This window comes from Cydia amplana, chromosome 15 (assembly GCF_948474715.1).
Source record: "Cydia amplana chromosome 15, ilCydAmpl1.1, whole genome shotgun sequence".
Taxonomy (NCBI): domain Eukaryota; kingdom Metazoa; phylum Arthropoda; class Insecta; order Lepidoptera; family Tortricidae; genus Cydia; species Cydia amplana.
This window is the reverse complement of record NC_086083.1, coordinates 5,292,214-5,305,943: the sequence shown is the minus strand read 5'-3', so window position 1 is coordinate 5,305,943 and position 13,730 is coordinate 5,292,214. Positions and strand designations below refer to the sequence as shown.

At 39.5% G+C, this 13,730-nt stretch overlaps 1 protein-coding gene across 1 annotated transcript in view; it reads left to right on the top strand.

The window, feature by feature from the left end:
* The window catches only part of LOC134654496 (uncharacterized), a 397,768-nt gene that overhangs the window by 377,475 nt on the left and 6,563 nt on the right, over positions 1–13,730 (top strand). The window contains exon 3 of the mRNA XM_063509940.1: positions 12,122–13,632. Within this exon, the coding sequence (XP_063366010.1) occupies positions 12,189–13,632 (1,444 nt within the window). The 5' untranslated portion in view covers positions 12,122–12,188. The remainder of the gene's footprint in view (positions 1–12,121; positions 13,633–13,730) is intronic.

The following is a 13,730-nucleotide window of genomic DNA, read 5'->3' as shown; positions in this document are numbered from 1 at the left end:
AAATCCTAGTTTTCTCGCCAATTCCCTCCCACTGTAATGGCGTGTAAGCGAGAAATAAAGCTCATTGCTATGTTATATAAATTCCCTTTAGTACGGGGACAAATCAGGCCGTAAGTTGTTATAAAAACGGCGTTACCCGCGACGCTTTCCTAGACTCGGTCGCACTTTACGAGGAACTGGCCTGTAGGGTGACAGTACGTAATATAGTTTTGATCTTATTTATTTATTTCATGAAAGACAGTTACATAGTAAGTTTGCATTATTATATCGCTGGCCCAATATTACAGGGTTCTATGTTTCACTTTTATCAAACTGAAAATTGAACATTGTGATAGTGACATTAAGTCGAATTTCAACTATCTTGAAAATGTAACATAGAACCCTGTAACATTGGGCCAGCGATATATAAAAAAACCCACAACGCAGGCTTCGTCCCGTGGCCACAAATGCAAATCAGCAACATGCTTCGTCCCAAACATACCAATGATGATATCCGCAACAGGCTTCCTCGTTAAATAATCTAGGTTAAACAAAATAACCGTCATGAATCAATCGTACCTGCCTCAAATGTCCCAATTATGCATTCGTTTTGAATAGTGTTATTTTTAGCCGACTTTGCGAAGGATGTGATTAGCAGCCTATATAAATATATGTATTATATATACTTGTGTTGTGTTAGACTGAAGCGTCAAACGTACCATAACTACTGAACCAATTTTGAAAAAAAAACCAAATGAAGTGTTTATCGATTAGTTCTTGTCACACATCATTGACATAGGTAGGTGACATAGGTTTAAAGTCTTTCAGTCCTCATCTAAAATTTACCATGTTTGGGGTCTCTTTCTACGCTACGTCTTTCAATGTGCACTGCCGCTAAGTATCCTACTACATACCTATGCTATCATGTATGTTCATGTGAAATAGTTTGTTTTCCCAATATAAATTATCTTATAAGATTTGTCTGTAGGTATCTATAAGCCACACAGTCACTTAAAAACGTTTAAAACAAACCTACCCACCGTTTTCGTTGTCTGAACTTCCTCTTCGTCTTGCTACGCGCTACGAGCGTAGCCGATTAACATGGGAAAAACCGTATGTAGCGAAAAGCGACTATGAATAGTGCACCCGCCTGGTGGGTTGCTGGCAGTGAATGCGAAGTGGTGTAACTTCCTCAAAACCAAAAGTTTCGTCACCCTACTCATTCGTCCGTGATGGACGCGGGCGTCACTCGAAAAAAGCATTTCGTTCCCACCCGACGACTTTGAGGAAAAGGAGGCTTAATGTCTCTTTTACTGGCCCTGGAAGCCAATTCGAACGCACATCCCGATATCAAAATGATGTCATTTTATTATCCGCGCCTGCATTTGCTCGTACTTGTACGTACATGTATTGGCGCGAGCGAGATGCATGACTCAAATATCATTTTGATTTCAGTGTTTGTTCGAATTGGCCTGTATTTCTCGGGGTTGAGTTCAAAGAACTTTTGCATGCACAAGATTTTTTCGTGAATTGGTTTGCGTAGAAATTAATATATTTTTTTGTAGAAACTACTAATTGTTTGAAAATTCCACGTGTTTGCGAAACAATTATTGGTTTATAATTATTTATTCGTTACATAACGTCAGTTAACATTACCTAATTCTACATAGAACTGAAACTGGGATTCGATTCCATAACTCACTCAGTTAATTAATTTATTAATATAAATATACAAATATCACTCATTTAATTAATGTATTAATAATTTTGAATGTTATTCAATTAATAAAATTATAATCTCCGCTTCAGCGAAATCGAGGACATTTCCCAAAATAATTACATTTCTTGTCGCTGTCATAATGAATTTAGCAATTCTGACACCTTCCGGGAAGTGAACGACAGACGCTCTTAAGGCACAGGGTGGACACGCCATACATCAAAAATGATTTGCGTTTATATGTGTGCGCGGCACGTCTGTACACGCGTCATTGAGTTTCTGACGGAGTCCTCACGGAATCTCAGTAGAGCGACTTACGCACTCATTCATGTCGCGGCCTGTCGCGGGCGAGGTAATCCGAGTCGGGGCGGGGCGGTGCGTGTCCGTTCTGTATGATAATACTATTACTTATTCTGTGCTTAAGGCCCAGTAGGTTCGTGTTCTCTCTCACTCTCACTGAGCGTAAACATGAGCGGATATCGTGTTTTTAAATTTAAATTTTTTGTGTGTTTATAATAAAAAAAGTATCGCTGAATCTCAAGCACGATATTGCAAAATTTTAGAAATACCTAATTTTCTTTTTTTTTTTAGTATTTGTGCAAAATTTATTATCATTTTGAAAAGTGCATTTTAGACCTATGTTCGTGATTTTTTTCACAAACGAAAGTCAAAAACTCGAGATTCTAATCTAAGGCCTCAAGATCGCTAATAAAATTTTTGGCCATCGATCGTATTGTGCATGCATTGTGTATTGCATCTAACCTAAAAAAGCGCTACGAACTTTTCAAAAACTCCGTTCTCTGAGCCTTAACAGGTATCATTCGATTGTCATCTTTTAATTAAACTTTGACTGACGCTGCGAACAACAACACCCTCGTTTAATGACTTTGGCGTGAGTCATATACATTTTCTGACTAGTAAATATGGGTCCATTATAGACGGTTTCACTACAGTTTACATTCTCATAGTAGGTAGTTGTTTAAATATATTAATTAGTAAATAAATATGACATAACAATTAAAATTTACAACCAAAAATGTCCTCCTAACCTTTAGTTGTAATTTAATTTGTCCTTTTTTTTAGTTTTAAAAATTAAAACTACTTAAAAACTAAAATAAATTCAGCAATAAAATGTAGGTACTTTGATAATTATATACCAAAAATTAAAACTAAAAATTACTTACCTTAATTAAATTACTTTTTCTTTGTGGTGCAATAAAGTGTATTTACTTACTTTACTTACTTACTTACTTAAATCTAAAAATTTACACAAACAAACCGCTCCCCGGTGCCCATGATGCTCGCAGCATTTCCACGCTGGATTACCATGGACAGCCTTTGTACGAGGAACGACTCGGAGCGGGGGCCCTCCCCCTTTTACCTGAGATACGGCCTAGTTCGCGTGTAAAACGCTTCGCGTCAGCTCCCAGCAACCCCCCAAAAAAATTGTTAAAAACTTAAAACAAAAATCCTACTTTCATAGCTTAACGCAAAGCATCAAAGTAACATCAAATATGTTTACCTATACGTTAATTAAGCCGCTTATTTCCCTGTAACAAGTACACAAACTCATCCCGTTCAAAAAAGCTTAACCGCCTAACATAGGTACTTTGTAACCATACAACGTTACTAGTAAGAATTGTTCAGTAATCCTTCCAGAAAGTTCGATTGTTACGGCTTGTTTATTCTAAATTATACTTGGGACGCTTACCGTACCTACACGAGTTTGGAAATATTCCCCAAGTTGTTGTCGATACAATATCATACCGTTGTTTTAACGTTAAGTGGGTCGCGTGATACGAAAGTTTTGTTGCTATAATTAACTAGAAAATAGGCGAGTATTTTCATATAATTTACGAACTAGTTATCTTTGTTGGTTTATTCCCGGATATTATTTTGGAAAATAATATCCGGGAATAAACTTGGCGTAGGTATTTTTAAGTATTTTATCAACTACTTATATAAGTGTAACTAAACAAGGGGGTGACCCGGCGAAAAATTTTTTTTTTTTCAAGCACATATCTACAACGTACCTAACAAAGACCCGTTTAAGACCATAACTGGTATTATATTTTAATAAAAATAAAGTGAAATACACAAATAATATTCTTTCTTATTACAATTTACACTCATCATCAGATCTGGGGCCCGTTTCTCAAAAGCTTGTAACTTGTAACACAAGTCGAAGTCCCTTTCTAATAAAAGCTGTCAAAAAGTGACATCTTCTTGTATTACAAGTAACAAGCTTTTGAGAAACGGGCCCCAGCTCGACGGTACCGAATTATTGTATAGAAATTCAGTTACATAATTAAAGGAAAAATGGAAAAATGTACCGCTTTCGGCAAGACTCGAACTTGCGAATCACACTTAACCAACTGAATTACTAGGCCTGGGCCACCGAATCTTACTAGAAGCATGTAAATTTTTCCACGTGCAAACCAAAGAAAGTTACCTATTGACGGTGGAAATTTTAAATGTCGTAAGAGACATAAGTACTAGAACATGTCCCTTACGACATTTGAAATTTCCACCGTCGATATGTATTAAGAGTGCTATTACATTTCGGGGATGAGCGAGTTTAGGTATTTTACGCGCTGCGGCAGGCCCCGCGATCTCAGGTCGCCGAACCCTTCCACCGCATTTTCCCTCGGTCGCACTACAATGATGGATTAAACATTCTTGATCCGATCGTGAAGCATATTGAAATCAATCATAACAACACTAACTGTACTTTAATATCAAAGTCCTAAAAATGTTATTTGGTACGAAAATACTAAATCGAGTGCAAATATACATACTTATGTAGGTCATTATTACTAGAAAGAAATTATACGTACTTACTTAGGTACTCGCTTATTTTCATTTTTCGTCATTGCATATGTAATAGGTTGTATAGTGAAACTATTTTAGCTATATAATAAAACCTTTAATTTGTATCTTAAGTTTAGAAACGAGCTGATACTAAGCATCTGATGATGAAGCCTGATGATGATGATGAAGGTGGTCACGGATACCAATCAACCATGTAGTAACATGATTAGGCTCGTTTGATTCGTCTCAACAAGATCTTTGGCACTAGGTGACACTCAGGGTCTGATAATGGAGCCGGAAGGTGGCCACTGGTACCAGTCAACTATGCAATTAAACCACTTCGTGTTTGAGCTCGTTTGATTCGTCTCAACAAGATCTTTGGCACTAGGTGATACTCAGGGTCTGATGATGGAGCTGGAAGGTGGTCACCGGTACCATTCAACCATGCAACTAAACCACTTCGTGTTTGGGCTCGTTTCATTCATTTCAACAAGATTTTTGACACAAGATATGACTCAGGGTCTGATGATGGAGCTGGAAGGTGGTCACCGGTACCAGTCAACCATGCAACTAAACCACTTCGTGTTTGAGCTCGTTTGATTCGTTTCAACAAGATCTTGGACACTAGGTGATATTCAGGGTCTGATGATGGAGCTGGAAGGTGGTCACCGGTACCAGTAAACTATGAAACTAAACCACTTCGTGTTTGGGCTCGTTTTATTCATTTCAACAAGATCTTTGACACAAGATAGGACTCAGGGTCTGATGATGAAGCTGGAAGGTGGTCACCGGTACCAGTCAACCATGCCACTAAACCACTTCGTGTTTCGGGTCGTTTGATTCGTCTCAACAAGATCTTTGACACAAGATAGTACTCAGGGTCTGATGATGGAGCTGGAAGGTGGTCACCGGTACCAGTCAACCATGCAACTAAACCACTTCGTGTTTATGCTCGTTTGATTCGTCTCAACAAGATCTTGGACACTAGGTGATACTCAGGGTCTGATGATGGAGCTGAATGGTGGTCACCGGTACCAGTCAACCATGCAACTAAACCACTTCGTGTCTGGGATGACAACCTTGCAGCTGCACATCAGACCCTGTGAGTACTATGTTGTATCAAAGATCTTGTTGAGACAAATCAAATGAGCCCAAACACGAAGTGGTTTAGTTGCATGATTGACTGGTACCAGTGACCACCTTCCAGCTCCATCATCAGACCCTCAGTACTATCTTGTGTCAAAGATCTCGTTGAGAGGAATCAAACGAGCCAAAACACGAAGTGGTTTAGGTGCATGGTTGACTGGTACCGTTGACCACGTTCCAGCTTCATCGTAAGACCCTGAGTCCTATCTTGTGTCAAAGATCTTGTTGAGACGAATCAAACGAGCCGAAACACGAAGTTGTTTAGTTGCATGGTTGACTGGTACCGTTGACCACCTTCCAGCTCCATCATCAGACCCTGAGTTCTATCTTGTGTCAAAGATCTCGTTGAGAGGAATCAAACGAGCCCAAACACGAAGTGGTTTAGTTGCGTGGTTGACTGGTACCGGTGACCACCTTCCAGCTCCATCATCAGACCCTGAGTCCTATCTTGTGTCAAAGATCTTGTTGAGACGAATCAAACGAGCCGAAACACGAAGTGGTTTAGTTGCATGGTTGACTGGTACCGTTGACCACCTTCCAGCTCCATCATCAGACCCTGAGTTCTATCTTGTGTCAAAGATCTCGTTGAGAGGAATCAAACGAGCCCAAACACGAAGTGGTTTAGTTCAATGACGTATAAAAGAGTGGACTCGGCATATTGTTCTATACATGCAATCAGTTATACAAATACCAAGCATTTCGATGCAGAATAAGTAAAAATTATGTTGTCACTTTCTAACCAATATATTTTCTCTTATGTGGAAAAGGATAACAATACTTCAGTGCGTTCTGCTATGGCAACATTTTTCATTTGATGGTCACGTGACATGCCTACTGTGGCCGGTCCGCCATATTCAGTTCACGTTTTCCATGGTACATGAAGCGTCAAAGTGTTCTGTTATTAAAATAAAATATTGGATATTCGGAAATTTTGCGAATATTTCTGTTTAATAATGTGGTGTAGTGGTTAAGGACATGAAAGGACATAATCCCTAAGTGCAGTTTTGTTGGATGTGGCTCAAGAAAAAAGGAAAACCGGAAAAGTTTGTCGTTGCACCGGTATGTTTACATTTTAACTGAAATATTTGTTATTTCATAGATGACTGCCTTCTTATGGTGTGTATTTAGTTAATAACTAGCCAATAAATACTATTTGCGATATATTGGAATAAATTAAGGATTTATTTTCGATATTTTCGTACTATAGAAATTAGTACATTTGACAGCTAGTGATGTGCTTTTATATCGAATTTAAGAAAAGTTTGGGGAAGAATCTTAACATGTATTTAAAAGATTTTGTATGTAAATTTATATTTTCAATTAATTAGCAAAAATTGGACCAATCTCATTTTACGACGGACGATATCCCTTCGCGCCTACATTTTTCAAATTTGCCGCCTTTTTCTACTGAAAAGATCTGGTTGACCAAGTATATATATGTATATACTTAAAACCTGTATCCTGAAAGCGGTTGTACTGAGGGAAAGTAAGTAATCATATATTATATAATATTTTTGTTTTTTCAGGTTACCGAAATCTGAACTGAATGTACGAGAAAAAAATGGTTAGAAACCATTGGAACAGAAAATATAAGGCAAAACACAAACTCTTGCTGATGAAAAGTGTAAGTAATTCAAACTTACCTTGATGTACGTTTCCAATGTTATAGAAAAAACAAACGGAAAAAGAATCTTTCTGGAACTACCTGAACAAAGTTGTATTATTCCGAATCAGAAATGAATAAAGAATATTTTTGTGTATGAATGTTGTTTTATTCTACATAGGAAGAATAATCTTCTTATGTTATATTTAACTAATAACGGTACCCTAGTTCACAATACCGCTAATTATAAATGGTCAAGCAGATCTTGTCAGTAAAAAAAGGCGGCAATTTTCAAAAATGTAGGCGCGAACGGAAATATCGTCCCAAAGAAAATTTGAATTTTGCGCCTTTTTCTACCGACAAGACTTGCCTGACCATCTATGCATTTATATTAATAATTAAATTGCAACTTTGTGATATCTGCACTATCGTCTTAATTAATCGTAATTAGTACGATTATGAACTAGAGTAGGTATCGATAATGCAAACGGCCGTCATAAAGACTCATAAGCCAACAAATAGCGTTCTCTCAATTATATGTTATCTTAAGTTACAGGCCAACATCAACCTTTTTTCTGCTTTGCCTTAAGGCAGGCTTAGGGCTTAAGGTGGACTGGTAGAGAATGTCATAAGACGTATAAACTCCGCCTTTTGTACACTATGTTTTTCTTCGCTTTAAGTGGATCTAATAGGTATATGTGTTTAAAATGATGACAACTTAGTTTATCGATATCCTTGTCAAATATCAACTTGTCTTCCCAGCACTACAGACCGCCATGTTCAGTTCTCGGCAATATGGCGTCGGCCACACTTTTTTTGTAGGTATGTCGCTTCCATATGATTCTTTTTTCATTGGTTTAGTTGCATGGTTGACTGGTATCGGTGACCACCTTCCAGCTCCATCATCAGACCCTGAGTTCTATCTTGTGTCAAAGATCTCGTTGAGAGGAATCAAACGAGCCCAAACACGAAGTGGTTTAGTTGCGTGGTTGACTGGTACCGGTGACCACCTTCCAGCTCCATCATCAGACCCTCAGTACTATCTTGTGTCAAATATCTTGTTGAGACAAATCAAACGAGCCCAAACACGAAGTGGTTTAGTTGCATGGTTGACTGGTACTTGTGACCACCTTCCAGCTCCATCATCAGACCCTCAGTACTATCTTGTGTCAAAGATCTTGTTGAGACGAATCAAACGAGCCGAAACACGAAGTGGTTTAGTGGCATGGTTGACTGGTACCGTTGACCACCTTCCAGCTTCATTATCAGACCCTGAGTTCTATCTTGTGTCAAAGATCTCGTTGAGAGGAATCAAACGAGCCCAAACACGAAGTGGTTTAGTTGCGTGGTTGACTGGTACCGGTGACCACCTTCCAGCTCCATCATCAGACCCTCAGTACTATCTTGTGTCAAATATCTTGTTGAGACAAATCAAACGAGCCCAAACACGAAGTGGTTTAGTTGCATGGTTGACTGGTACTTGTGACCACCTTCCAGCTCCATCATCAGACCCTCAGTACTATCTTGTGTCAAAGATCTTGTTGAGACGAATCAAACGAGCCGAAACACGAAGTGGTTTAGTGGCATGGTTGACTGGTACCGTTGACCACCTTCCAGCTTCATTATCAGACCCTGAGTTCTATCTTGTGTCAAAGATCTCGTTGAGAGGAATAAAACGAGCCCAAACACGAAGTGGTTTAGTTGCGTGGTTGACTGGTACCGGTGCCAACCTTCCAGCTCTATCATCAGACCCTCAGTAATATCTTGTGTCTTGTGTGTTGTGATCTTGTTGAGACGAATCAAACGAGCCGAAACACGAAGTGGTTTAGTTGCATGGTTGACTGGTACCGTTGACCACCTTCCAGCTTCATCATCAGACCCTGAGTTCTATCTTGTGTCAAAGATCTCGTTGAGAGGAATCAAATGAGCCCAAACACTAAGTGGTTTAGTTGCGTGGTTGACTGGTACCGGTGACCACCTTCCAGCTCCATCATCAGACCCTGAGTCCTATCTTGTGTCAAAGATCTTGTTGAGACGAATCAAACGAGCCGAAACACGAAGTGGTTTAGTTGCATGGTTGATTGGTACCGGTGACCACCTCCCAGCTCCATCATCAGACCTATATATTCTGATTCTGACATGTCATCAAAAGCATTTGTATTCAGCCATTTTTTAATTTAGTACCTATAAAATATCAGATCATTTCAAATATCTTTAATGCTGTCCGGTAGTTACATACTATACTATAAAACCAAATACACAGTACTAGGATCAAAGTTTCTCAGTCGCCGTATACACGCATTGTCACGCACACAGTATAGCATTTTACACGGCGCCTGCCGCACACAATGATAAAAAACCTCGTCGTCGCCGTTGAAAACGTGCGGAGCCGACCGACACACGTCCTACCTCTACAAGCTCTGCCGCGGCACTGAGCTCACGACCGCGCGTCATCGGTAATATTAGAGTCGTTTTCAAAAAATTGCCAAAGAATTATAGTAGAATTTCATAAACACTAATGTATACCATCAGTATAAGCAAACGCTGTAGATTGCTTGAGTATGAAAATGACTTCGATATTAAGTAGAATTTCGTAGGAATTGACACTTGTTTCGGAGAGAAAATTGAGTTTGTTTTTCTTCGATTTTCTCTTTCTCAAAGGTATTTAGGAAAAATGTCAAAAGTAATTCCTAATGTACAGGGTATTAGTAATACAAAATAGCCAGCTTTACCAGAGTAAACTTCTCAACATTTACAAATACGAGCTCACAATTCAGTACTAGACGTGGTTTTTCAGAAACGACCATCAGAAAAAAAATCATTACTAATTTAATAAATCCTTTTTCTAATATTTAAAAAGTAATTCCTAAAGATAAGAAGACGCTTTTACCGTAATAAGTACTCATTGTTTCTAATAATGACCCTAAAGTACTGAATGTCATCGAGGAATATCATCAATTTTGCATTATTTTGACTTTTCTTGTTGGAGCGCTCTTAACAAAGTTTTGTGTTTAAACGAGAAATAGACTAAAATCGTCTTGCAATCGATTTAATTACATTTTAAGTTTGTACTTGTTGTTTGTCGAATTAAAAACGAAGTTAATATCTAAGTGTTAATAAAAAAACCGGCCAAGTGCGAGTCGGACTCGCGCACGGAGGGTTCCGCACCATCAACAAAAAATAGAGCAAAACAAGCAAAAAAACGGTCACCCATCCAAGTACTGACCCCGCCCGACGACCCCGCGGCGCGCGACGTTGCTTAACTTCGGTCAAAAATCACGTTTGTTGTATGGGAGCCCCACTTAAATCTTTATTTTATTCTGTTTTTAGTATTTGTTGTTATAGCGGCAACAGAAATACATCATCTGTGAAAATTTCAACTGTCTAGCTATCACGGTTCGTGAGATACAGCCTAGTGACAGACGGACGGACGGACGGACAGACGGACAGACGGACAGACGGACAGACGGACAGGTCCCGTTTTTACCCTTTGGGTACGGAACCCTAAAAATTATTTCAGCGTGCAGCTCTCAACTAATAAAAATAATAAAATAGAGTCTGTGCGGAAAGATAAGAGAGAGTGTATGGGGCCCAATACATTCCACAACTCTTCTCTTTCCGCAGACTCTATCTTGTTAAAAGTGGAAAAATGTACGGTCTTGGGTGGGATCGATCCGATGGGTTCAAGTCCCATCCAAGACAGTGAATTTTTCCATTTTTTATTAGTTTGTAAGCTTAATAGCATCGTTCGCAAAAAGTTTGCCATAAATTGGAATGTCATTTATTACAGTTTCCTAACAATAACTGAGTGGCAAGTTTGGTTTTCGCTATTATTGCTGTCGGACTACATAGTAATATTACCAACTTACCAAGCGAAATTCATTTTGCTGCTAAATTGGTATTTAGGTTCAGATCTATTTTAATGGGCTTTTGATGTCCCGTGGTTTTCCGTTGTACAATTAATCCTTCCTGCATCGCAAAGCTAAACTGTGGAATGAGCTGTCGCCCGCGGTATTTCAGGACGAATGCGTCCTACACTACAAACAAACCTTCAAGAAAAGAGCGTACTAGGTCCCATTAAGGCCGGCAACGCACTTGAGAGATATAGGTGTCCATGGGAAACTGTAATTGCTTACTATCAGGCGATACGTCTGCTCGTTTGCCTCATATTTCATTAAAAAAAAATACAGGGTAAACTAAAACATTCGTCTTCCTCGCGTTGTCCCGGCTTTTTGCCACGGCACGGCTCATGGGAGCCTGGGTCCAATTCAACAAGATCAACGTAGCCCCAAAACTAAGCAAAGCTTGTACTACGAGCACTAGGCGACAATAAATAATATCAACACAATTTTGGTGTACTTATAAAAAAACAAGCAACTCCGGGAGTGCCGATAGAAGTGAAAACTCACCTCACTACGAGTATGTTACCGACGCCCGGTAACACGATACATACGTTTAGCGGAGGTATTCTATTTATTTATTATATATTATTATCATTCTCAAATAAGATCACACTTTTTCATTGACATGTTTATTTACATATTGCCATGATAACGTCAAAAAGGAGTCCGCAACATAAATGTCAAATAACATTGAGTTTTTCTTTATTGATTTAAATGCCATCTAAATTATGAGTGGCCACCTTACGCCCCTTACGGTCACGTGATCGTCTTACGCTGTCTCGAGTTTATCATTTTTTCCCCACCTCAAAAAGTGCCCAGCGCCGCTAAAGAAGTTTTCACTTCAAAAAAAACACTCTAGACTAACATAAATTTATTATGAAATTCTTGTAACTTTTGGGCTCGTGCCAACGCGCAACGTTCTTCGTACACCTTTTGATCTTGTTTTATTTTTCTTTGTTACAGAAACAAATGAATCCGGTCTACACCACCGCCCAGGAATGCCGTACGAGGCGATGAGCGGCGTAGCAAAATGGCTCATGAACATTGGAAGGCATGGATGAAAATCGCCTGCACCGTAGTACTCCTCGCTACAAGTCTGGCAGACTTTACCACAGAATGCCAGAGACCCTGCGACTGTCGGTGGCAATCTGGCAACAAAGCTGCCATATGCTCAAACTCCAGCCTAAAATCTGTTCCTGCCAACCTGAGCAACGACATACAAATCTTAGACCTATCCAACAACAATTTACTCACCTTACATCAAGAAGCTTTCAAAAAAGTCGGCCTAAGTAACCTTAAAAAACTTTTCTTAAAAGAATGCAGCATAGAACTTGTACATAAAACAGCATTCGCTACGCTAGCCATAATGATAGAACTCGATTTGTCCAGGAATCGAATACGTAATCTGCACCCGGACACCTTCAAAGGCACGGAGAAACTTCGACTAATAAATCTGAGCAATAATTTGATCGACAAACTTGAGGACGGCGTATTCCGCAACTTGAAGTACCTGCAGAAAGTCGAAGTCAGCAATAATATGATCGTTCGTATCGGAACTAAAGCCTTCGTCAACTTGCCCCAACTAAAGATATTACGATTCGACGGCAACCGTCTCAGTCATATGAAGCCAGAAACTTTAATGGCCCTTCACAATTTATCCGGGTTGGATCTGCATAACAACCCGTGGCGATGCGATTGCAATCTCCAAACGTTCAGAGACTGGGTGATGACTCATAATTTATACACTCCCCCTACCGCCTGTGCAGAGCCCGCTTTGGTCAAAGACAAACTTTGGAACGAATTAGACTCATCTAATTTCGCGTGCCGGCCTACCATTCTGGAGCCCGCTCCAGACACAAGACTTAAGAGTTACGACGAAAACGTGACCTTAATATGCAAAGTCGTCGGAAACCCGACTCCTGAAGTTGTGTGGCGTTACAATGGCAGGGTTATCGAGACAAGATCTTTCGGGGAAATCAGATATGTGATGACTGAAAACACTATGGACCTGATAAGATGGGTGAATTTGACCATTGTTAACGTCCGATACAGCGACAGAGGAAACTATACGTGTGTCGCCGAGAATCCAGGCGGTCGAGATGAAAATACGCTAACGCTAGTTTTATCTAAATATGGAAGTCCTGGCACTATTCTAGGATTAGATACTGACACTTTTGCTATATTAATAGGCTGTTTAACCGCTCTGATTTTAATCTGTGCGGCAGTTCTTGGAGTATGTTACTTCACGACACAGAATAATGATTCGAAAAGACTGATCAAGACGGATACGTCATCAAACGGGGATATTCTGATTGAGAACTCCGTCGCGTCTGAATTAGAGAAGGGGTTTAAAGTGGAGGTGAACCCGGTGACTAAGCCTCCGAGAAAATACGAAGCTCCTGCGTCGCTAACGAGCGAAGCCACCGAGATGTCCGAGCTGAACAGAACACTGCTAGACAACGAGTCAATGTTAGGTAAGTACCAAGAAAAAACATTTCATAAAAATTATGTGGTATATTCGTGCCCTTCTAAAGATAAAGTTACCCTTTGCTTCAATTTTATTTCGATAATG